The 24,553-nt window shown below is 37.3% G+C and overlaps 2 protein-coding genes across 2 annotated transcripts; one reads left to right on the plus strand and one right to left on the minus strand.

Annotated features, from left to right (window-relative positions):
* The first annotated feature begins 1,210 nt into the window (after positions 1–1,210).
* On the plus strand, positions 1,211–14,432 carry LOC113022031 (plakophilin-1-like). The gene is made up of 13 exons (XM_026167003.1): positions 1,211–1,600; positions 3,481–3,572; positions 4,441–4,856; positions 4,968–5,115; positions 5,967–6,174; positions 7,626–7,794; positions 9,443–9,560; positions 9,967–10,143; positions 11,820–11,990; positions 12,130–12,283; positions 12,500–12,686; positions 12,860–12,944; positions 13,296–14,432. Exons 1-13 carry the CDS (start codon positions 1,228–1,230, stop codon positions 13,368–13,370), a joined length of 2,373 nt encoding a protein of 790 aa, XP_026022788.1. The 5' UTR covers positions 1,211–1,227; the 3' UTR covers positions 13,371–14,432.
* A 232-nt stretch (positions 14,433–14,664) lies between these two features.
* Positions 14,665–23,878, minus strand: LOC113022032 (troponin T, cardiac muscle isoforms-like). Its single transcript, XM_026167004.1, has 13 exons — positions 23,797–23,878; positions 23,606–23,650; positions 23,480–23,487; positions 21,428–21,454; positions 21,281–21,302; positions 21,121–21,184; positions 20,903–21,019; positions 20,738–20,815; positions 20,458–20,559; positions 20,264–20,373; positions 20,041–20,131; positions 17,409–17,449; positions 14,665–15,064 (listed from the first exon to the last, which is right to left on the minus strand). The coding sequence occupies exons 2-13, from the start codon at positions 23,632–23,634 to the stop codon at positions 15,025–15,027; spliced, it is 729 nt and encodes a 242-aa protein (XP_026022789.1). The 5' UTR covers positions 23,635–23,650; positions 23,797–23,878; the 3' UTR covers positions 14,665–15,024.
* Between the last annotated feature and the right edge of the window lie 675 nt (positions 23,879–24,553).

Below are 24,553 nucleotides of genomic sequence, written 5' to 3' on the forward strand. Positions count from 1 at the left end.
CAATAATAAATATATCAGACAACGGCTGTGAAAACAACAAAGCCAGTGAGAACATAAGAAGCCGACAACCTAACATGATAGATTAGATGCCAGCTCACACCTTTAGCATGCACAGAAGACAAGCTCAGACATGGGTGTGGTGCATTCAAATGCTCTCCCCCCCCCCCCCCCCCCCCCTGCAAATATGAATAATACATTAACTGCACACAAGGTAGAAGTTTCAAACTCGAAACACAAATATGGCAAATGTTTAAGACGCGCTGACATGTAAGGTGTTGTACACCTGTGCAACTTTGATTAAAACTGTATGTTTGGAAGTTATTCTGTTGCACTTTCCAAAATCTAATTAATAACCTTCCATAAATGATATAGGTATACAACTCATCAGAACTGGTTTGAAATTTTCGCTCCAACAAAGTGATAGCCTGGCGTTTGTAAAATGGAAAAAGGATACTGGTAATGTAAATGATAGTCTCAAAAGGCTATTTACAGACTTTTGTTGTGCAAAAGGAACTTGTATTGTAAATTTTAGCAAACAAGTAAGTAGCACCTTACCAGTTGTGCTTTTTTCTTGTGAGTTATTATTAGTCAAGTTATATTATCCTGTTATGGGACATATTGCACACAATATAAGTCAACAAAGTCAACTGTTTTGTTTAATACTTTTATTTCTTTTGCAGCATGCTGTAGAAATTGCAGCCTTTTCCGGCTTTCTCTGTGCTCAAGGAGGAGGAAAAAGAGCGTGTGAACAGGTCTAAACATGGGTTAACCTCACTCAACACTTTCTTTTTCCTTCTCCTTATTTGCTTGACTTTAGTTGGCAACAAAAGTCTTGTTTCCATGACACAAACAACACAACATTTAATCACTCAGTTATTCAATCAGTTTTTACTCCTGTGATTGTTTTTAAGCAGATATCTTTTGAGTGAGTGTCTATTGACCTTTTCAGTTCAAACAGTGTGTGTGTGTGTGTATACAAGTTCACTTTGCTGAAATGTGTGCTTTAAATCTAGTATTTTCTCTCGTTGTCATAGGCTTTGGTTAAACAAAAACTAAACCTGGCATTCATTTCTAGGTGAATAATTACTTGCAGCATAACTGCAACTACAACGAAGTTACATAAAGTAGAAATATTCGATGACAAATAGACTGCTTCACTGTTATTATTTTCCAGTACTTTAAACGCGCCTATGTTATGTTCTTTGCCAGACTGTTTCTTATACGTATATGTTAAAACAACAGAAAAAAGTAAAAGTGTCACGCTACGGCGGTCCTGTTGTCCTATTGTGTCCGTATGGGCGCGGTTTATTGCGCAGGGCAGGGCAAGGTGCGCTTTCTTCAGACTGCACGTTCGGCGGCTGTCGAATTTCACTTATCTCCCGCGGAGCCGTCGGGACATTTAGAAAAATGTCGAAAGGAAACCCGTTTAAATCTGTCATTTCCATCGGGAATGTGGACGACACGTCACTTGCGATGCCGTCGGTTAACCAGAACCGAAGCGCACAGCAACGTGTCCTGGAGCAAGTTCAAAGTATGAAGCGGACAAAGTCGAAGTCCAGCACCAGCAGCAGGAGTGGATCTACTTCTTTGTCTCCAACAAGTAAGATCAGCCACGACACCCAGAGCACAGATACAGCTTTGGACGCTTAGGAGTATCAAGGAGGAGATCTTGGAGATTGTGAGCCTGAAAGTGAAAGAAAGCAGTTAAAAACGTTGACCCTGTCGTCTTCTTCAGGACTCAAAGGCTAGCGTATAGAAAGCCATTCAAGAAACGTGTTTCCCTCGTTTGGGTTTCGCCGTTTAAGGTCTATACAGAACACAAAACCATCTCTCCTTAGTCCCTCAATACGAAATTCATAACTTTTTATGTTCGAATATGAAGCCAACATAAATCAAAACTTCCTATTAATATGATAATCATTTGTAGATGTTTTTGTTGATAATATTCTGTTTTTAATTACAGAGAAACTGTAGCTCAAGCTGAATAATACAATGCATCAAAGCAAAATGAAAAAAAGGACTTTTTGTTATGGTTATAACAAGAGAATCAGTCTTAGAATGCCTTGCTATTGGTTCTCCAAGTCTCTGGATTCTAATATTTTTCTGAAAGATTACCTGATGCATAGTGTTTGATTGTGCTGGAGAGTACTGGACATCAGCTCAACGTCAGCTTTGAATTAAGATAGCATTTGATTTGTTGCATATTCATGCTTATTCATCTGATCATTGAGCCCTTGTGTTCCATGGGTGCATCGTCAGGTCAGGAGAGGAGACCCCTTGCATCAGGATATAATTTTTTTTTTAAATAACTGATAAATTGCTTAAAGGCTTCAGTATTCTTGTTTTCATCCTGTTTTCCCCCCAGTAGTACTGAGAAGGCATTTAAACATAATTTAGGCTTTTTTGTTAACAAAATGTACTGGTTGTGCAACTGAATGTACAGCATAAACTGCAAAGAAATATTAATGTCACCTCTGATCTGTGTACTTTTAAATCATATCTACTGCTACTACAAAAAAAGAAACAACACAAGCAAATCACATACCTGTGTTTGAAATATAAGAAATATTTTGAAATAAGAAAGATAGGTGCAAATTATTTAAGTTATTATAGATGTTGTTTTTGACATAGCTCAGCTTTACTATACCACAGGAAGTATGACAAATGTTCATTTACTATAAAAAGTGTGGGGAGGAAATAATATTTATTCACAATATAACATTTAACAAAGATTGGATTTTTTTAAGAGACGCTACATAACCTAAATACAATTCACAAACTGGGGATTCAGAGTATCGGTGCAATAGAAATGACAATAGAAGCCTGTATAGCTTTAAAGACAAACGTAAGATTGTTATGAACCGCAAATACTGCAAAACTGACCTTACAGAGCTACAATAGGATGCACTTCAGAAATAATTTGAGTAATGTCAGCAAGCAAGTCCAGCACAACACAGTCTGCAGAGTGTGCACATAAAGGTCAGTAAACAAATGGACACTTGTTCAGCAGCCTAACTAACTAACAGAGTGCAATCAGTTATGTGGGTGTTATGAGGAAAGGCGTAATAGAGTTAAAAGAGAGCGCGCGGTGAAGCTTTCTTTCAGGAAGAAACCAAAAGTTAGTGGATGTCACATGTGTAGTGTTACTTTCTCACAGAATTTAATGGATTCATAAAATGAGAGTTCCAGTGTGACTGTTACATGTTTAAAGACAAGAACCCTTATAGACGCTGATATATTTATGCTCCCACTTAAGGCCACTGCTTTCTACTAGGCTGAAGGGTTGTCTAACTTTTATTTCATTTCCTTCTTTTTTCTATCAGCACGGTAAATTTATGCATAAACACTACATCAGATATGCTGACAGGAAACAAGAAGTTTAACTTTTTTTGCTAAAGGCAAATGCTGTAAATTAGTGATCATAAATCAGGTGATTATTGTACTGTTTTACAGCTTAAGAATGTCTACATTTCTCCTCAGGCCCTTCGTATGACTCTGTGTTTGAAGAAATTCCGAGATCACCGCAGAGCACAAATGGAATTATGCTTCTCAAGAATGGCTACTCTAGAAGTGTAAGATTATGAATATCTTTTTTTTTTCACTATTTGTAAACACAAATATTTTGTGACATTTAGGAATGCTTCCTGACATTTTCGGAATTGTGGCAAAAAACTACCAAAAGACATTATTTATATTAGAGCCTTATTTTAGACTGTATTAAATTAAAAAAAAATACCACATACATTATATCATCTTCTTTTATTAGTATTATTATTATTGTTTTCGTTGTTTAATTAGTGGCACTATTATCAAAAATTTATTTATATTTTAAAAAAATAAAGGAATTCTTAAATCAACCATCAGATAGTGGGTGAATGAAATATTCCACTGAGACACATTGTGGGACTTGCTGAGAACGAAATTGTGTAACAATGGTCAATCATTAACCCTTTGAGGGTTGGATTCAAAATCGCACATCAAGTTTAATCTTGTTTCCTTATTTTTGTTTACGTGTATTTTTGGAATCATTCCAGAGTCAGAATATTTTTAGAGACAAGTCTTGTGGGGTAATTTTTGCTCAACACCCAAACCTTCTAAAATCTTACCTGCATTGCTATCTTTGGGAAGTACTGATTTATCATTATTTTATTATTTTATTTCTTTTATGTATATGTATAGATGTAGCTATCTATCTTTCTAAATATAAGGTTTGAATAGAAAATGTGAAGACACAAAAATTGTTTTCAGATCCTTCCAGAGGCTCTTACCACAAAAATCTATTTAACAGCTTGCCAGGCATTACACCACAGGGTTGCAAACCAAAATGTTCTTTCACAGTTTGATTTGCTCCATGCGAGTCTCAGTGCTGGTAAAATAAGTCTTCGTGACACAGTGATATATTTGATTGCAAACACATGTATCTTTTTTGTGGCTCTGCAGCTCAGCTATGAGAAAAACAGTACCCAGCAAAAAGCCAACATCTCCCAGGGATCCAGTGCGAACAGATACACAGTATCTTCTGCCTATCAATATAAGAGTCACTATGCCCCTGTTGGGCCTATGGGAGCCGGTCAGAGCAACAGCAGCCGCAGCGAGCCCAATCTGGTATTACATCAGCGCACTGTACCATCGCGTTCGGGCCCATCAAAGAGAATCCAAACCATGAAGACTGGTGCCAGCAGGTCACAAAGAGCCACCAGCCAGTTTATAACGAGGACCACGGTACCCCCACCACAGTATGCTGCAAATGGTCAGACTAAAGCAAACAATCAGTTCATATACAGCCGAATAGACACAGTTAAAGCCCCAAAGCTGATCGTTACCGAGCCTTCATTCAAAAGCAAAATGGATTCTGGGTGAGTCGGAAAATACAGTTTATCATTTCCTGAATTTCACATTTAAATTTTATGTTATGATTAAACAAAATTGCTAATAAAAAAACAAATATCTAAATATTTTTTTCACAGCTCCGATGGAAATGCCAAAATTGATAAAGTTGATATTACTATGAAGGAGGCTGTGGACTATCTAGCCAGTGATGAGGAGACGTATCAGCACTGTGGAGCTTCCTACATCCAGCACAACACTTTCATTGACGACAAAGCTAAAGAGGAGGTAGCTTACCTCATTCTTAATATGTTCTTAATATGTTCATATGTTTTTATCTTATCTTGCTGTGGTGTTGGAATGCTTATCATTTCCTCCTAAGTGTAACCTGGATCAGTATTGCTTTTATGAGACATGGCAAATGACAAAGGTGAAGGAAATACATGGAATATGAATCCCTTGTGTTACAGTAAAAAGCACCTTCAGCTGACTTTTGTGATGTGGTGCTATATAAATAATCTTTTATTTGATACTCTAAAAAATTGCAACTGGCATATTACCAAAACCAGTTAAACTTAAAATCCTTCAGATTTCAGTCATAATTTATTCAGTGACGCTTTATTGGATTTGTAGTAGCAGTGAATGCAATTTCCAATTACAGCAAATGCTGAGTAGCCGTTAAATTATACCATTGTTAAAATGTACTTTATGGTCTTTAATAATGCAATCATTTTATATTAAGCTTCACATGGATTCAATACTAAATGATCACCAAGGCACAATGTACATTTCAATTCCTTTAATTTTAAATATGTTTATATTGTCTATCCTGTAAAATAGTCAGATGTCTATTCATATTAATGTACAGAATTCACCTGCTTGCTGCTACTACTGCACATTCACCCAGTGTATATACTGTATGTATGTATATATATATATAATGTTCTTCCTCTACACCCCCCCCCCCCCCCCCCCCCATTTTTGCACATGTGGACTATCTAGCCAGTGATGAGGAGAGGATAACTATGCATGTGACAAATAAAGAACCTTGAACCTTGAACCTTGAACAAAAATCATTTTCTTTCTAACAAAAAAATGATTCCAAGCTGCACTTAACCTGAAGTCATGTGTTCCCACAGGTCTTAAAGCTTAATGGCATTCCTCCATTGGTGAATCTGCTGCACAGTCCCAGTTTGCAAGTCACCTCTACAGTCTCAGCTGCTCTTCGTAACTTGTCCTTCAAAAACGAGAAAAACAAAGAGGAGATACAGCGCTGCGGTGGCATCACGCAGGCTGCTGCTCTGCTCAAAGATGCAAACTCTTTAGAGCTACAGAAACAACTGACAGGTACATATTATCACACTGAAATATGCACCTCTATACAAACGGACACACACCTAACCAAACAAGTCTGACAGGGAGCCACTGGTGTGTAGTATTACATAACAGTGTTTACATACTCATCAAGTTCTGGCACATTATATATGTTTACTGTTTTTCAGAGGAAACTACCCAAACGGCTTTCATTTAGGTGCAGTTAAACAAGGATTCTGTAAATGTGTTGAAGAAGGAACAGTTAACTCTATGATTGCATCTGAATAACACGTAAAATAGTAAAACAGTTGAGAAAACAGCCAAATACATATATAAACCTAAACCTATAAAATCAGCATGAATTCTTTTATATTTTTGCGACAGGCAGTGATTGACTATTTCACTCAAAAAAATAACTCTTTGAATGAACATAAAAAAATCATGGAAAGAATTTCCACGTATTTAAATTGCTTTATTTTAGGATTATGCAATTCTGTTATTGCAACTTGATGTACTTGAGTTGGACTAACTTGATTAATTAATGATGATTCAACTGTTTTACTACAGTTGAGTCCAACTTAATTTAATTGAGTTGATCCAACCCATGCAAATTACGTTAGTGCAACAAAAATGCTTAATCGTGATAGAAAGCCATTTATTAATGTGGAAATCATTTTACGTTCATTTAAAGAGTTGTTTTTTTGGAGTGTTCAACAAAGTGTAACAAAGTCTAGAGTCTGGTTAACATAAAATGTTAATGGATTTATAATAACTTGCACTCCTCTTATCTTTACCAGGGTTACAGTGATGCTGGGGCCTATCCCAGATGTGATAGGGTGGCAGTCAGAGTACTGGACAGGTCGCCAGTCTATCACAGAGATACAGACAGCCATTTGCACTCATGTTCACAGATATTTTAGAAACTTCAATTAACCTAACTTATGCATGACTTTAACTGTGGCAGGAAACCAGAGTACCCAGAGAGAACCCACTGCAAGACCTTCTTGCTGCGAGGCAACAGTGCTAACCACTGTGCCACCGAGCTGTCAATCTAGACTTAAAAAAATAGGGAAACTATGATTACGAGGCTTTATATAGAATTTTCTTTACGTTTTTGTCCTTGTCCAGGTTAAACCGCAATAAATAGCTAAGGCATATACATAGTGTGTGTATTGTTGTCTGTCTCTTCTAACCCTAGTGATTTTCCTGTGGTTTGAACTCTTGTGTGAGCTTGTGAATTTTGTGAATACAGGCAACTAACCACTCTTACTAGATTGTATCATGTCATCTCAACAAGAATAAATTAAGTTGCTGGATTTCATGCAGATCCTACATGATTTAATTACATTCACCACAGAAACACGAAATTATTTTGTTCACATTACAAGTTTGAATTTTGTAAATGTAACAACCACCCAATTTCATTTTTTTTGAGTGTTGATTGACATTTTGATCTAAACGGTCATGTTTCCTTATCTTTCCAGGTCTTCTGTGGAATCTGTCTTCTGTAGACCATCTGAAGCCAGAGCTGTTGAAGAGTGCACTGCCCGTTTTAATGGAGCGTGTAATTCTTCCTTACACAACAGGTCCCAACCAGCTCAATGGGAACAGTAAAGATGCTGACATCTTTTTTCACACCACAGGATGTCTTAGGTAAGAAGAAGCGTGTTCTAGCGGAGCATCACCAATGAATTCATTGCTTTTCCTTTACTGTTTGGTGTTTCTGAGCAGTGAATACATATCAAACAACCAGTAAAGTTTGCATTATGTAACAATCTTTTATAATTGTTTTCCTTAATTACTGATTTATTTTACTGGGTTATAATGATATGAGATAGAGAAGGTTGGTGATAAACCAAAGGCAGCATAAAACTGTGTAAGAGTTGGCTTCCTTCACATGTGAGAGGTCTTAAATAATCATTATGGAGGTGAGATTTACAGATTATACACTGACCAGGCACCTTTTTAAGTACACCTATTCCACTACTTAACATAAATATCCTATCAGTCAGTTACATGCAGCGACTAAGTGCATTCAGGTTTGTAGACACAATTAACAGGATCTGCTGAAGCTCAAACTGAGCATCAGAATGGAGAGGAAAAATGACTTCAAGTGTGGCATGGTTGTGGGCAGATGGGCCGGTCTGAGTATTTCATAAACTGTTGATCTACTGGAATTTTCTCACACAACCATCTCTAGGATTTACAGAGAATGGTCCAAGAAAGGGTAAATATCCAGTGAGCCTTCTTGATGGCTCAGAACAGAGTTGAATGCCCTGGCTTCTTTCAGCTAATGAAGCAACAGAAACTCAAATAACCACTTGATACAACCATGGCCTGAAGAACATCACCTCTGAAACCGTAGTACATCGAATGTTAAAGCACATGGGCTATAACAGCAGAAGTCCACACCAGGTTCCACTCCTGTTGGATAAGAAACTGAGGCTACTGTGTAGACAAACTCACTGAAATTGGATAAAAGAACATTGGAAAAAATGTTTTCTGGTCTGTCTTGATCCCTACTGCAACACTTAAATGGTAGTGTCAGAATTTGCTGTAAACAGCATAAAAACGTAGATCCAGCCTGCCTTGCATGAACAGTTCTGGCTGCTGAGGGTTTCTGGGATATCATCTTTGCACGCCTTTGGCCCCTTAGTAACAACTGAACATTATTTAAACACTACAGCCTTCTTGAGTATTGTTGTTCCATTGTTATAATGGATGCACACAAGGTAGTTTATTAACTCAAAAATCTGTTTGAGTCAATTTGAACAAATATGTATGAGGTTTTTTTAAGGTAAGCTAGCTTCTTTATCAGGGTTGCTCAATGACTCATTGGGGTTGCTGCTTTTGAAGGATTGTCTTCAGAGGTCTGTTGTAATTGTTGGTAATACATTGTAATCTAATAACGTAGAGTATGATAGGGTATCAGCTAAAAACATGACTCCAATCTAAAGCACCTGCCTGACTTCCTGTATTATTCTACATTGCAGCTGTTTATTTTCTGTTTTAATAATGACTGTACAGGATTAACATTGTTTACTTTTAAGGTAAGGTTCGATTGTTCTTAGATGTGATTTCTTTCAAGGGAATTCTTGATACCTTTTCTGAGGCCTTGTGTAACTGCTTTAGTCTGACAGATAAACACAGTGGAGTACATACAATGACTGAGTAAAGTATTTATATACTTTGCTTGTACTTTCATATTTTTACCAATATTAAAAAGTAGATGGGTTTGCCAACAGTATTTCTTACTCTGGGGTGTCTAATTAGCATGTATCTTGTGTTTTAATTTCAACAGAAACCTCAGCAGTTCTAAGCAAAGCTACAGACAGACAATGAGAAAATGTCGGAGTCTGATCGACTGTTTGGTCGCTTATATCAAAGAGTGTGTGCAAACAGGAAAAGAAGATGATGAGGTAAACTGTGTGAAAAGCATTGTATATGTAAGTTTTGCATAACATACTATAGAGAAAGCAGGGTAACTGCTGTGTTCAGCTTGTACATATGTTTTTAGAACCTAGAAAGTTCTCAAAAAGTGCTATTTTTTGTTTTGTTATGTAATCAAATGATCTTAAAGAACCATCTGTCATTTTACAGTAATTTTCCATAATAACTCATGATGTAATTATTATAATTATTGAAAATCTGTCTCCATTATTCTATGTTTATTATTGTAGGGTTACAGTATAAAGCGCCTTGACGCAAATGTTTTGATTAGGTGCTATGTCAATAAAAATTCATTTGAATTCATCTTTTTTATTAGTTTACATTGCACATGTGTATGACTGTTATCGTCTCTATGTTTTCCCCTGTTGAAATCAGTCAGCCGAAAACTGTGTGTGCATCCTGCACAATCTGACATTCCAGCTGGAGGCCGAGGCTCCTGAGCTGTTCATCAGGATCAATGCTTTGGGTAAAAACATATACAGGAGCAACAGCCAGGACAATATCAGTCCCATCGGTTGTTTCAGCACTCGGAGCAAATCACTAGAACGTGAGGTGAGAAAGACATATTAGAATGAATAAAGTCCTAAGTAGTACTTTTGAACTATCAGAAGTAGTTTAAAAAGTGCCTACAAGTACCTGTCAGTCTAGACAGAACCTGTTGTTCCTACCTTTCCCCTCTGCTGGAAGGGTGACAAATGATTTATCACTTGCGCCAACATTATAGAAGTCATTAATAATTCCAGTGTTTGAAATTGACAGTGACAGTGGGAAACTTTCCGATCTGGCTCCTAAATGTCTGTGATAATTGTAACCTTATACTTCAGTCTGTTGCTCATTTGATAAAACGTTTAGAGCTAATTCAAAACAAAACTGACATGTCCTTGTAAAAAAAAAAACCCAAAATAAACTAAGAGACAGAATCTTCAAAATTAGTTTGGGTTTGTATGTCAGTTTTTAAAGCATATTAGCACTTAAAGAACATACATTTTTTATCCTGAATAGAACTAAACGCAAAGGTTTATTTATTCAAATAATTAATCAATAAGAGAAATACACATAGCATACCGATCAAGTTAATTTAATTTGACCAGATTCTATTAAATGTATTGTTTTACATTTTACTCATGCAACAAAATTACATGTAAAGTTGAAAAATTACTTAAAATCAATGTTTTTTTCAGTGTATCTGAAACTGATGCTTAGAAAATGGTTTATATCTCCATCTCACCATCTCAATAGTTATTAAAAAAATGTTTACTCAAAAAGCAAAAAACCACAGTTCTTAGACATGCACGGAAATGACTAATCCAATAGTCACAACAGAGACTGAGAAATCTTTTAATAGTCTTCAAATCTCGTAAAGGCGTGTCCCCTTGGTACATCTCTAACTTTCTCTTTCACGGTTGGCTTATAACCCAAACAGACCTCTAAAGTAAATCTTTTACCAATAAACAAAATTGTATTAAACATTTTGTAGAGTTGCTACATGATTTTTGGGGGTGGAGGGATGAATTGTTGTGTGGTGTACTTGACCCTGTGATGAAATGGCTTTTTTTCTGCATTTTTACTCATGATTTTTCCTTTAACTTAAAGTACATTGACATCATCTGTGATAAAATGTGCTGTATAAAAAAAAATCCAAATAGGCACATTAATAAGGAGAGCACGCAGGATGGGTTTCAACATGTAGTACCGTATTGCAGCGGTCTCCAACCTTTTTTGCGCCACGGACCGGTTTATGCCCGTCAATATTTTCACGGACCGGCCTTTAAGGTGTCGCAGATAAATACAACAAAATAAAACTAGTACCGGTACCGAAAAAAAGACGATTTATTCATAACACACTTGAAAAGACCCAGGAAAACCGAGTTAACGATAAAAACGATAACAAAATAACGCTGAAAACCGATAAAAACCCTGAAAACCATACATTTCACACCTGAGCCTCAACTCTTGCAGCCCGGTACCAAACGACTCACGGACCGGTACCGGTCCGAGGCCCGGGGGTTGGGGACCGCTGCCGTATTGCATTCAATACCATCACTTTTTTCTGAATTGCCCAGATTTACTTCATGTTCCTGCAAAAATTGTTATGCACACTGTGAGTCTCCACTACTTAAAAAGAATCACCTGCATTTAGAGATTAAAAAATGCTTTTTCAACTCATTTATGGAGGACAATTTAGTAGGCCAGAGATAGATAAAGATCTTGCTCTCTTTCTTGTCCAGTATCATTTTGACTTCCCAGTTATTGAAGAGTCACAACCTGCTGGGGCAAGCTGGCTGTTTCATTCCAAAACCCTGGAGAGTTACCTGTTTTTGCTTGGCTCTAGCCAGCGAGAAGAAACACGGGAAGCCTGTTGTGGAATATTGCAGAGTCTCACTGCACAGGAAGGCCTCGTAAGGAGAAATATGTTACAAATAGCTGTCTAACACTGATAAAATTTTCACTTGTCTTTTAAACTTAATTTTGGTTGCATCTACAACTGTCATGTCATTTGCTGAGTTCAGAGGCTGATATGGGCTCTTGTATTCACAGGTTTCCAGGGCAATTGGTCAAACCATTGTACAGAAACTGAATGGGCTTCAGGTTATCAGTCCCCTCTTGAATTCAAAAAAAGTCAACCTGCAGAGGAGCACAGTGGATTTAATAGCCAACTTGACAAAGAACCCTGTCCTGCACAGTGCCATCAGTAAGAATTGGTTTTAATTCAAAATCTTTGTATTTGCCTTTATTGTGTACTTTATTTTAAATCTAAACAAAAGGCATTTTACTCTTAATTTTATCATCCTAAAACAATAGAATAGTTTTTACTGTGAAATTTATCATCCTGAAAAATTCTTTGCAGCTTTACAAAAGTTAGTTTGTGTTAAACAGTGAGGGGATTTTGTTTATCTTATCATTAAAGGTCGTAAAGGGCTTCCAGAGCTGCTGGTGATCCTCAGCAATGGCACCACGGGAGGGAATGAATCTGATGATACTCTTGCCATGGCCTGCCAGGCTGCCAGCTGCCTGTTTATGAGGAATCCCGAGATGAACAAGAACTTATTAAACAACAAGCTGATAAGCTCCCTGAACGATCTCAGCAAAAACATGTAAGATTCTTTGTTTAACTGCAGAGAAGTTGGTGGTTTGTATATGACTTAAATAAATAAACAAACAGGTTTATTTAAGCTGTGAGGAATATCTATGATTTGTTTGGAATTTGTTTTTGTAAAATGTACATGCTTTCAATCCAGTTTAAACACTTCCTTCCCCTCTCTCATAGATACTTCCCTAAATCCAGCAAAGCGTCAGCCCTGTTTCTCTGCAAACTTTGGTCAGACAAAGATTTACAAAGCTTCCTGAAACGGGTGAGTGCTAAGATCTGTCATGTTTGGGTGTGTCCTCCGATTATCTTACCTTAGACTCCACACCTCCCTCAGGTATTTGTGAGAATCACATGTAGAAAGATTGAAGGATTAAAATGCCAGCTTAAAAACGACTGAGACATGAGTGATGTAGCTGAGGAATCCCGCAGCTCAGGTTTTATAAATCACTTGGGGGACTTTGTTTGCACATGTTTGTTGTCAAGATAAATCATTTTTTACCTTTGCCATTAAAGCAAATGAGGTAAATGTTTGAGTTGAATGCACCACTTACTGTTAGACGAGTGTATTGACCGATGCAGAACACTCATTTATATTTAACTATTTATCCTGCAGCAAGGGATGAGCAAGTCCTTATTTGTGAATGACATCACCATGGCGGTACAGCGGTCACTTCAGGTTGTTGATTAACAGCTTATCAGACCTCTGAAAGTTGTTCAGTGAAGTAACTCACCTGCAATGTGTCTACACACCCACAGGACATAAAATCACAGAAGCAGAGTTGCAACATTTCCCATTTCATCCATAAACTCCACATAGTGCATCCATGAACAAATCACTACATGATCTTTTATATGATGTAAATTTCTGTTTCCTTGTTGGAATATGGGTGAAAGTCTAGTACAATAAGAGCGAAAATGCAGAAAGTGCACACTTTTATTTGCTTTTCTCATTTTTAATGCTGTCATGTCATGTTTTTATATACAGTTTGTGTCCAAGCCTTCACTTTGGAACTGTGAGCTTGCATAAATATATAGTGACACAATGCCTCGGCTTTCATCTTGCACTAAAATGTGTGTCATAGCATGTAATGCACATGTAAAAAATTTTGACAATGCATAACATAACCAAATAAAAATAAATGATATTCTGTTAGCATTGCTGCTGTAGGACATTTGATGTGTATCTCTATTTGTAAATACAACTTTTGCTGTTGGGATGTCCATCTATTTCATATGTATGATTGCCATTTTGAAATTAGCTAGCTGTATTGAACACAGTACTGGTAATAAAGCTGAAATAAATATATTCTTTTGGCTGCAAAGGTAATCCAAGAATTTTGAGTAATTCTGAGTCCTTTTTCACGGTCACTGGTTCAGCATGAAGAAGTTTCCAATCTCATTCATGTCTTGTCACACCCCTTGACTGCAGTTTGAAATGCTTCAGGACAGATTAGCAACTCATCTCTCGCATTCTGTTTACTCCACCCCTATGATTTATTTTATTAATCCAGGCACTGCAGCTGTTGTTGCGCTCACTCTATTATATAACTGTTGACCAGATTTGAACTTTGGTCGTCCACATTTCAAACCACATAATCCACTGAACAGCCATGAGGGGATTTTGGGTCCGTGGGTGTTATTTAGATTTAGACTTCTGGCACAGCTGACCTTTTTTTAAATAATCACTTCATTGTACACTGGAGATTTGTGTCTGAATGTGTTCATTAATAAAAAGCTTGTATTACTGTGAGAATGCATCAACCTTATGTGGATGTCATATGTCAAAAGCCACAAATAAAACAGGATGGCAAAGTAAAAGTAAACTAACTGGAATCTGTCACATAAAACTATTAAGTCCAGTTTGGCAAAAACGACAATCTGGCTTCATTAAAGCAGGTGTGGCTTTTATAACTATCATAGAGTTGGTATTCATCTGTAAGTTCCCACGAGTGCTGGAGCCACAGATACAAATGCTACATCCATTTTGTTAGATACAAGTTTATTTAAATTTCTTGCAATCACAAAATCCTACACACCAGAATAGGTTCAGTTGCTCTTATTTCTTTCAGTCAGTTTTCTAAACTTTTGGATTCAGTTTAAAAAAAAAAATCTTTATGTGTTACACATGGTCAGATGAACACAAGTTAAACCACATCATCTGATCTGTCTGCTATCAGTAACTTAACATGCACTTTATTCCACTAACAACATCTAAAAGAGCGTACTTTTTTTTATTGTTCTTGCATTTTCAAGTATTAAGAAAATATTATTATCCAGCTTCTTATTCTCAGTCGTTTACGGATGGCTGATGTTGCTGGTTTTTCTCCAGCTGATGTCAGACGTTACTTCCTCAGGCCACGCTTGCTCCTGCCACCCTTTGAACTGAGAATAAATAAAAGTCAGCAGAGAATCATCACATCAGCGAGCACACAGGCTAGCTTTTTGGTGGTCATCTGTAGTGCTTGTTGAACCTTGTATTCACTCCCACTGGTCGTATATCTGTTTGTGAAAACCTGAATGCAAGGCTGAGTGGCTGCATTCCTTGTGAGCTGACCCTTGAATTGATCTTTAGAAATTTATTTCATTCTACTGATGCAAATAAGTCACTGCGGCTGCATTTGAAATTTAAATTATTTTAGGTAAATTTTCTGTCTTAGGGCTTACCTGTGTCTTTTCTAACATTTGAACTTCATGTCACTGACTTTTTACATCACATTTCTTTGTCTTGCTAAAATCTTGGGTTGCTTTTTCTGAAGTAACTCGAGTCAATATCCATTTGCACTGTTAAGCAGTAATTGCATTAAGATCAGTTTTGCAGCATTTCACTGAATCTGAATAGAGAGTGTAGCCCTGTGCACTTCAGGATTCATTCTTCTACCTTTATCAGCAGTTAAAACATCAATTGCAGCTAGTGACCTAGTTCCAGTAACAGGCATACACACTTGTGCCATAACTTTGCCTCCTCCGTGTTTAATAGACGATGCGATATACTTCAGAACAGAGCTTCTACTTACTTTTCCTCTCCATCATACTGGTAGAAGTTACTCCTGGTTTTATCTGTCTAAAGATTTTTTCCAGAACTGTTCAGACTCTTTTAGATGTTTTCTGGCCAAGCTAGGAACTCATACCTATTGTGTGGCTGCTGTTCCTGCTCTTGATTGTAATCAGTGGTTTGCACCTTAAATCCTTTTTATGGCCATTTATGACTGTCTCTTGAAAGTATATCTTGACAATTATACTACAACCTCTTAGAGAGTTTTCTTGACTGGGTCTGATGTTGAAAAATATTTTTTCTCTTAACCATGGAAATAATTCTGTCATCATGCTCTTTAGTTGTCTTGTGTGGTCATTGAGACTTTTTAGTGTTGGTGAGCTGGCCAGTGCATTCCTTCTTTTTAAGAACCAGATTGTTAATGAGGCCATTCCAAAGGGTTTTGATGCTGTCTCTCAGATTAATAATGGCCTCACTCACTTGCATGAACATGTCTTTGGAACTAATTTTAAATAAAAAGTGAATAGATACTAAATGCAAATTTTACATTAGGAATAAACTCTTTTATATGTTTAAGATGTCAAGAAAAACAAGGGAAGAGGCCTTATCTAGCCATGAAACCATTTATCAGAAAATTACTTTTGAGCCTTTAGAAATGGGTGACTGTAGAAAAAGTCATTTTTGCAATGCAGTGCAATATTTTGTTAAATCTCAATGTACATAGATAAAATTGCAAAATTACTAAAAAAAAAAAAAGGTCAAAATACTTACAGACCCATGTCAAATGTTTGTGCCTGTGGCTTCCACAAACTTGATGCCACACTGGGTGCATTTCAGTAGCTTACAAGGGTTATGTTTTCATTATCATTTGAATTATTTTCAGAATATGGTGAGTTAAAATACTTTAGTGAAAGGTTTTTAGTGATTAAAATTTTTGAATAAAAAATAAACAGTGTGCGTATTTTTGTGCATATGATCTGAATATAAAATTACCATGACTCTACTCATTTGTGTTGGAGAACACACTACAAAAGCAGCCCTCAGATACTGGAGTGACTCAAAGCTTTTTAATAGCTGTATAATGGGATGTGCTAACCAATAACTGCCTACTATGTTTATCTGTTGTTGCTACACAAGTCCGTGTCCCCTGTACCTTTATAACCTATGGAGGTTTTTATAAATTCAGATTTATTTCAGTCTGATAAAGTTTTTCTCTTATTGACTCAGGTGTGTTCCTGCTTTGCATATTCTGAATGAAAACCAGTATTAGAACTTTTTAGTTTTTATTCAGCCCTTCACTATATTTATTGTAAAGCCTACATGGCGTCAGCTGGAAAAATATGCATGGTCTTAATTTGGGTGTGTATGTGTCCTTCAGACATGCCAGCATACACTTTTCCCAGTCCTGTTTGACTGGATATATTCAGGAAATTTTAGCCCTACTATAGGGGTTGCCAAGACAAACGGTTACTTCTTCTACTGTTTCAAAAGAATGGAGACCATTGTTGTTAGAAAGCGGGGGGGGGGGGAGAAGGTGAAATGAGAGGAGGTGGAAACCTTTTATTGATAAGTTTCATTACTACTTTCTCCTCTTACTTTGCTGTAGTTCTACATTTCTATCCAGCTTTGCAGTCTTTAGTCCATGCTATATGTTAGAAAGCAAATAAAATCCTAATTTTTGTACATTACCTTTGCTACTCAATGTCAACAGAAACCACAGCAGAATAGACTTACATTTTCTGATGATCACTGACACGATTTCTCAGCACCGTGACCTGAGAAAACAGTAGTTTAACAGTTCATTGATATCTATACTGTGAAAAACCAACATGTTGACTTCTTAGCATTTGCTTTACTATATAAAAATCATCACATCTTCATAAAAACCGTGCAACTAGGAAAACATGAAAGAAAATCAAACTACAATTTTTTTTCAAGAGTAACTGTGGAGGTTAAATTTAAACCAGTCAGACATAACATTATGACCACCTAGCTGATGTTTTGCGGATCCCCCTTTTGCTGGCAAAACAGCCCTGAACCATGGAGGCATGGTATCTACTAGACCCTTGAAGGTGTGCTATGGTATCTGACACCAAGATGTTAAAAACAGATCCTTTAAGCCCTGTAAGCGGCAAGGCAGGGCCTCCATGGATTGTACTTGTTTATCCAGCAGGACCCAAGGATTCCAAGCAGGTATCACTGGTGTCTTACTGCCAGTTGTAAAAGGAAACATGATCCATCCGACCAGGCCACATTCTTCCATTGCTCCGTGGTCCAGTTCTGATCCTCATGTGCCCATTTTTAGCACTTTCTGTCATGGTCCTGGGTCATGTGACCCAGTATTCTGAGGTTCTTGATGTTTTTGTTGTTATTTTCATTTATCTAGTTACATTCTGTCATGCCTAGTTTACAGTTTTAGTTCATGATTTATCAAGCTCCCCATTTGTCTCATCCCTGTGTGAAGTTTTCTGTGTCAGATTGTCAGGTTAAGTCTTCGTGTGTTTATCTGTCATGTTTCATGTCCAAGTTTTCTTTGTTTGTCAAATTCGAGTCATGTCTGGGTCTTGTTATGTTTCCCGTTTTATTTTGAAAGAGCCTTGTGTTTTTTGTTCATTGTATTTAGTTTCACGCCCCCTGTCCTGTCATTGTGTTAATTGTTGTCAGTTGTTTTCAACATGTGATTCCTCTTCCCTTGATCATTCCTTATGTGTACTTAGTCTGTGTGTTTCCGCTCAGTCAGTGTCAGATCATCTGTTATCCTCATCTCATATTTTTGTAGTTTCCCTTATTGTGACACTGTGTTTCATACAGTGTTGCCAACTCCTCAGTAAGGAAAATCGCTATTGGCTGTCCTAAAAGTCGCTAGAAGTTGCTAAATGACGTCATCGCCTAATTTGCATATATGGTCATGCTAATCTAATTGTAACCTATGTTGTTGGAGAGAGAAATAACATCGTGGAAGAGACATAAAGTGAGTAAAAAACGTCCTAAATGCATTTAGAGTTTATTTAGAACTACAAATTAAATTTCTTTTAGCAATTATTGTTTTTTCTTAATGTCACAATTCCAACCCTGCTCCTTTACCCGGGCTTGGACCGGCAAGTGACCCGAAATAGGCACTCTGGTGGAGTTACTTTGTGTGTGTGTGTTTATAAGTAGTTTTAAACCTTGTGATCTACAAAACAGCATAAGAGTAAAAGAGTAAAAGAAGAACTGACTGCATTACAGCACCCGCTGCTTGTTCAGAGTAAAAGAGATACGCGCTTTCACGTCTTTTTTTAAAAAAAAGTCGCTAAGGGGTCTGAAAACTCGCTAAATATAGCGACAAAGTCGCTAAGTTGGCAACACTGGTTTCATAGCCCGCTTAGTTACTCTGTGTTTATAGTTTTTGTCATGCCATCAGCCGCAATAAAGGTTCGCTTTATTTTTGGAAACCTAGTTCTGTCTCCACCGTGTCTGCTCTTGGGTCTACCTCTTCTGCGCATCCCGCCGTTACACTTTCAGTGGTGCAAAGGCACCAGTAGGGGCAATAAGAATTACCATTAGCTTTGTTGGCAATTTGAGTTACAGTAAATCAAATCAAATCACTTTTATTGTCACATCACATGTGCAGGTACATTGGTACAGCACATGTGAGTGAAATTCTTGTGTGCGAGCTTCACAAGCAACAGAGTTGTGCAAAATACAATAATGTAAACAGTAGCACATCTGTTGGACCTCAACACAAGGGTCAGCCTTCTTTCCCTATGTGCATCAATGAGCCTTGGCCATCCATGCTACTGGTTCACCACTGTTCCTTGTTTGGACCACTTGCTCTGACCCAGTCATCTCCATCCATCTATTCACTAACGCTTATCAGCATCATGGGGCGAGGGCTAAAGCCTGTCTCAGCTACTAGAGGGCAGATATACCCCGGGAATCTCTTGCAGGGCTAACACAGAAAGACAGACAAGCATTAAAACATCTGGACTTCTTTAAGTTTATTGAAGACGTTTCACCTCTCATCTGAGAAGCTTCTTCAGTTCTAAGAGCAATTGGTGGAGAATCTCAAATTTTTAAGTCTTATTGGGAGTGTCCCAAAGAGGGTCGTGGACCCTCCTATTGTTCCTCTGCCTAATCCACGAGCCAAGCTGTGAAAACAGGTGTGGGTCACAATCACCAAAACCTTGGTTAGTTGAGTACTATATCCCTTCTATTTTGGATCTTTGGCTGAGTTCCACTCATTATATATAAGAAAACAGTTGTGACTCATTGCAATGGGTGTTCCCAGGCACCACACTTTCATGTTTTGTTTTCACCTTGGCCTGAATCTGTCCACTCAGAGGAAATCTTTGGCTGCAACAGCAAGAATCTGTTGACATTTTACCTCGTACTTCTGCTTTGTGCATTTTTGCTGAAGTTCAAATTTCTCGGCCTCTAGTTGGCGCAACCAGTCCCAAAGATCCTTAGCCTTTTCTCTGTAGAGAAAATGTTATGACAGTTTACTGTATAATGATCAGATGATGAATAAAGATAATTTTTATGTACATGACAGATATTTTGAATAAATCAAGAGAAAGTAAAGTGTTTTAGTAACAGTGTCCTTTTACCTGAGTTTGTCCTCTTTCAAATGATCAATATTTAATTCTTTGCGTCGATCATTCAGGATCTTTCTCTTCTTTTCTCTTTCTGTTGGTTTTTTTGTCCCACTCTGTGTTTGCTGGAAAGGAAACAAGCACAAGCGGAAATGCACTTTTACATGTACTTTATAGTAAGATGCTTTAATGGTAAACTAGATTGTTACCCTGTATCCAGTGAAAGTCAGGTTGGACAGAATCATCTTCTTCCTTGCATCGTCATCTGCTCTCTTCTTGGCTTCTTCTTCTTCTTTTCTGGCTTTCTCTTCCTGTTGAAATGATGTAGAGTACCTTTGATTTTTCACACTATTTTGACTGCTGGCAGTGTCTGAATTTGCACAAATTGAATACAATTCCTAGGTACAACTGTGGATTCTTAGACAACTTAAACATGTAGGAAATATCTGTTATGTTCTGAAAATGTTACTCTGTAGTAACTACACTTACTGCTAGTTTGTTCTGCCGTTCTCTTTCTCTCTCTGCTCTGATCTTCATCTCCTCTGCTCTCTCAGACCTGCGTTTCTCCTGATATTGAAAAGGAAGGACATTTTTAGTTGAAACGTAACACAATCAAATGGTTGTTGAAACTATCAAAAGAAAAAAATAACATACAATACGCTGCGTGAGGCCAATAAGCTCTTCTTCCTCCTTCTTACGCTTCTCAAAGTGAGCTTCAATCAAAGTCTGGAGCTCAGTCAGGTCTTTTTCCATTCGTTTCCTTTGAATGTCCTGAAAACATCAAGCTCATATTTTATTTAAACAACAAAGGACTAAAGTTTAAAAGTGTTTGGATTATTTGTTCATTTTAGTTGGCCCTAAAATTAACTTACGTCAAAGTCCACTTTTTCTCCATCTGGGATCTTGGGAGCTGCCAAGCCAGGCACAAAATTTGGCCTAAGGAAAACAAGAATAAAAAATGTACCTAAGTGTGTATTTTATTGGAAATTGTATTGTGTTTGACTTATACAAATATTTTAAAACTTTTCTTACCTTTGCTTGGGCTTTGCATCATCTGTGTATCCACAATAAAAAAAAATCAAAGCATTTAGTAAATTAAATTAAAGCACTGAGAAATATTAGAACACTTATCCTTTGACACACAGTAGTTCCTGTGTTTTGTAAATAACCCTTCCGTACCTCCTTCATTTTCCTCTGTGGCATCTTCTGAAAGATGATATGCAATGTCAATACTGATTAAAGAAACAAAAAGCTCACAGCTTAAAGCATAAAGCTATGAAAGCTGAAATCCTAATAATGAGACACAACCTACACAAAATCTTCATGCAACAAAAACATTAGTCACTGTCACTTTAGTCACTAAGTGGCTGTCAGTGATGATGGCGTTGGAATGACCCTAAGGCTCGTAAAGCACTTAGTATATGAGTCCGTTAAGAGGAACGTCTCCCAAAGAGATGATAGATATAAAGGGCCATGCAGTCATACGAGCGTTTCTTGTCCAGTTTAGAACATGCTACTTTAGATTATCTTGAAAGACAACTTCATGTCTCTACTAGTCTCTGTCCATACAAAGAATGTTTATCTATCGATGCAACATTTTGAGTTAACACTTAAAATGTATAACTTTACTTACAAACTACTTGCGCTTATAAAATATACACCTAAAGAAAAGAAACATATTTTCTGTGGTTCAGGTGCATTCTCAACTATAAAACTTTAGTTTAGTGAAAATTGTAAAAAATAATAACATTTAATGTTTTTACACATTATTTTCCTTTTACCTGACTTTTGGAATTCCTTCTTTTCCATCATAGATGAAAAGTTTGTTATTTAGAGCCCATCTGGATAACCCCTCCAAGCTACATAACAGAAATGCTATAAGCTAGTTTGCAGACTTTTTTCCTTAGATGGAGCCCTTCTGTCAAGTCTAAGCTTGACACGACTTTGCAATAATGGTCCCATGGCTTTGTAATACCTTACCTGAAAATGTAAGAAGAAAATCTGATTATTTTAAATCACTTCATTTTTTAATAGAGTTAAAGTTCTTTTTATGATGCTGTCTTTTGTCTTATAGTTGTGTTATATTTTTATTTTTGCTTGACTTTATTATGTTAATATTAAAATTAAAATACTAGCTTTTTTGGATAGTGTTCCAGACAATACAAGTGGCTTTAGTCATAACACTCCTGTATTTAAAAATTCCTTTTAAACCAAAGACAAAAAGTATCAATAAAGTAGGGAAATCACTTTTTGGCTTTTTCGACCAGCTTCCCTGTTTTCAGAGTACTTTAAATTCTGCTTTTTTGTTTTGTTTTGTTTTTGGGGATTTTTTTCCCCCTATCCTCACCGCACGTCTGTAGGGAGAATCATTCCATCAAACATTTGTGGGCACAAATGGAAACTCAGCCTCCTGAAAAGAAGGTAAGTCAAACCAGCATTCGGGAGGTCCTCTAACAGGAATAAAACCGAACGTGTGTATTGTGCTCCTGCTGCTACCTTCCCCAAGGGCTTCTACTGAGAACATAGCCTGACCTACATTACTCACTAACAGCTACTGTTATCTCCATAGAGGGAGACAGGTGCTGCTTGGTTTCAGCCAATCTTCACATGGGCTTGGTTGGACAGCCCCACAAAGGAGACAGAAATAGAGGTATGATCCTTTGTCTCTGCAATGGTGACCCACTGCACCATTTGACTGGAAAGGACAGATCCACTGGGATGTTTATAAAAGGTGAACTATCTCACATCTCAGACCGAGAGGACTGACTCAGAGGACAAAGGTCAATCTGGCATAAAAGCTACAGAATAGCAGCCATCTCTACAGTGGCAACAAGATGCCAAAAATACAGTGGGCTGTGCAGTGAAGCCAGCAGCTTAGCAGATGCACTGTGTTAAGTAATGATGAATGTTTAAATGGAAGAGTGGAAAGCAACAAAGTGGCAGACAAAAGAAAAAAAGCAAAATTTTGCATTGTTGTCATAGATATTGTTTGTATAAACAAACAATAATATATTCATCTCTTTCACAATGTAAAGAGCAAAGGTCAGCGAAAAGCAATGAACTTTGGCAAATTAAATATGGGTGAGGCATTTCTACTGTAGCTGGATTTATGTAATGCATGCAGACATGCAGCTGCATGAATCTGCAGCTTGTAAACTAGAGTGCAAACAGAAACAGTCAAAAACTTATCTAGCCCATGCATGGGTTAGGAGAACTGACAAAATGACTCACGTTGTCCTCTGAAAAAATAAAAAAACAGACCAAAATTTTATTTTGTTTCACTTTTTAATTCCATTTGCGCTGGCATAACTTTGCGAACGTCAATCTTGTTTCTACAGAAAATAATTCAGTACTTACTCGTATTCGGCATCCTCTGTGTCTGACATGTTTAGGATGCAGTTCCTGTAAATGCGAATATACATAGAAGCCAAGTTATTAACTTGGCTTCTACAGACTGAGAGAAACCCAAAATCTAACAAAAAAGTATAAAATAGTTACAGATTTTGTTAGATTGTTTAAAAAGACAGAACAGAAGCATGCAGACTTACCCAGCTCGTGCAATGTGGCTCAATGGGGAATTGTATACTGTGTCCTTCACTGTGGGCTATAAGCTTTTAAACCCAGTAGTGGATCACATGGCGGCAAGCTGCCCATGTCTACAATGGGTGGGCACATACCTGCAAACAGATGGCAGATAACATCTACTAGAATGGGAAAACATGTATTCTCTATGGACTTGCCTTGACTATTTTTACTCTGTAAAACCTCCGCCAAACAGCACAGGATTATTGCTCTCTGAAGGTTTCAGTTTCTCATGAGTTAGGTTACCTATAATACTTATAAAAATATTTCTGTCTGCACACAAATACATTCTTGCATGGCTCAAGCTCTCCTGATATTTGCTTTCACTTCCTATTAGGATTCTGAAGATGGGTATGACATTTCTACAAGGTTTGCCTGCAGTTTTGTTATACAGTGAAGTAACTGCATTTTTCCCACAGCAGAATACCAAAAACAATACTCACATAAAATTCACACCCTTTTTCAGACTCCAGCCTGTGTTTATTGTCTTTGATCATAAACTCTGCCCTCAGTCCTTACATGCAAAAACATGCTACCAACAACATCATTTATGACCGTGCCAAGTCTTTTGATACTCCCGGTGTTTTTGGTAATGTATTTAACCCCACAATCAGGAGATTAGTCTTGACAGCTGAAGCCAAAACTTTCTTTGCAAAGGTTATTCAATGGGAGTTCCTCCTCCACCGTAACTCTTTTCAGGTTGGCTGTGTTTTCTCACATGTC

The sequence above is a fragment of the Astatotilapia calliptera genome, chromosome 5, assembly GCF_900246225.1.
Source record: "Astatotilapia calliptera chromosome 5, fAstCal1.2, whole genome shotgun sequence".
Taxonomy (NCBI): Eukaryota; Metazoa; Chordata; class Actinopteri; order Cichliformes; family Cichlidae; genus Astatotilapia; species Astatotilapia calliptera.

What these genes read in the sequence shown, in the direction of transcription:
- LOC113022032 (XM_026167004.1), bottom strand. Translation starts at nt 23,634, where the DNA reads ATGTCAGACACAGAGGATGCCGAATACGA. An exon ending in CACAGAGGAAAATGAAGGAG is followed by an intron (nt 21,303 to 21,427) that starts GTACGGAAGGGT and finishes GTGGATACACAG; the next exon opens with ATGATGCAAAGCCCAAGCAA. An exon ending in AACGGCAGAACAAACTAGCA is followed by an intron (nt 20,560 to 20,737) that starts GTAAGTGTAGTT and finishes TCATTTCAACAG; the next exon opens with GAAGAGAAAGCCAGAAAAGA.
- LOC113022031 (XM_026167003.1), top strand. Translation starts at nt 1,228, where the DNA reads ATGTTAAAACAACAGAAAAAAGTAAAAGTGTCACGCTACGGCGGTCCT. An exon ending in TACTTCTTTGTCTCCAACAA is followed by an intron (nt 1,601 to 3,480) that starts GTAAGATCAGCC and finishes ATTTCTCCTCAG; the next exon opens with GCCCTTCGTATGACTCTGTG. An exon ending in GCAAATCACTAGAACGTGAG is followed by an intron (nt 10,144 to 11,819) that starts GTGAGAAAGACA and finishes TTTCTTGTCCAG; the next exon opens with TATCATTTTGACTTCCCAGT.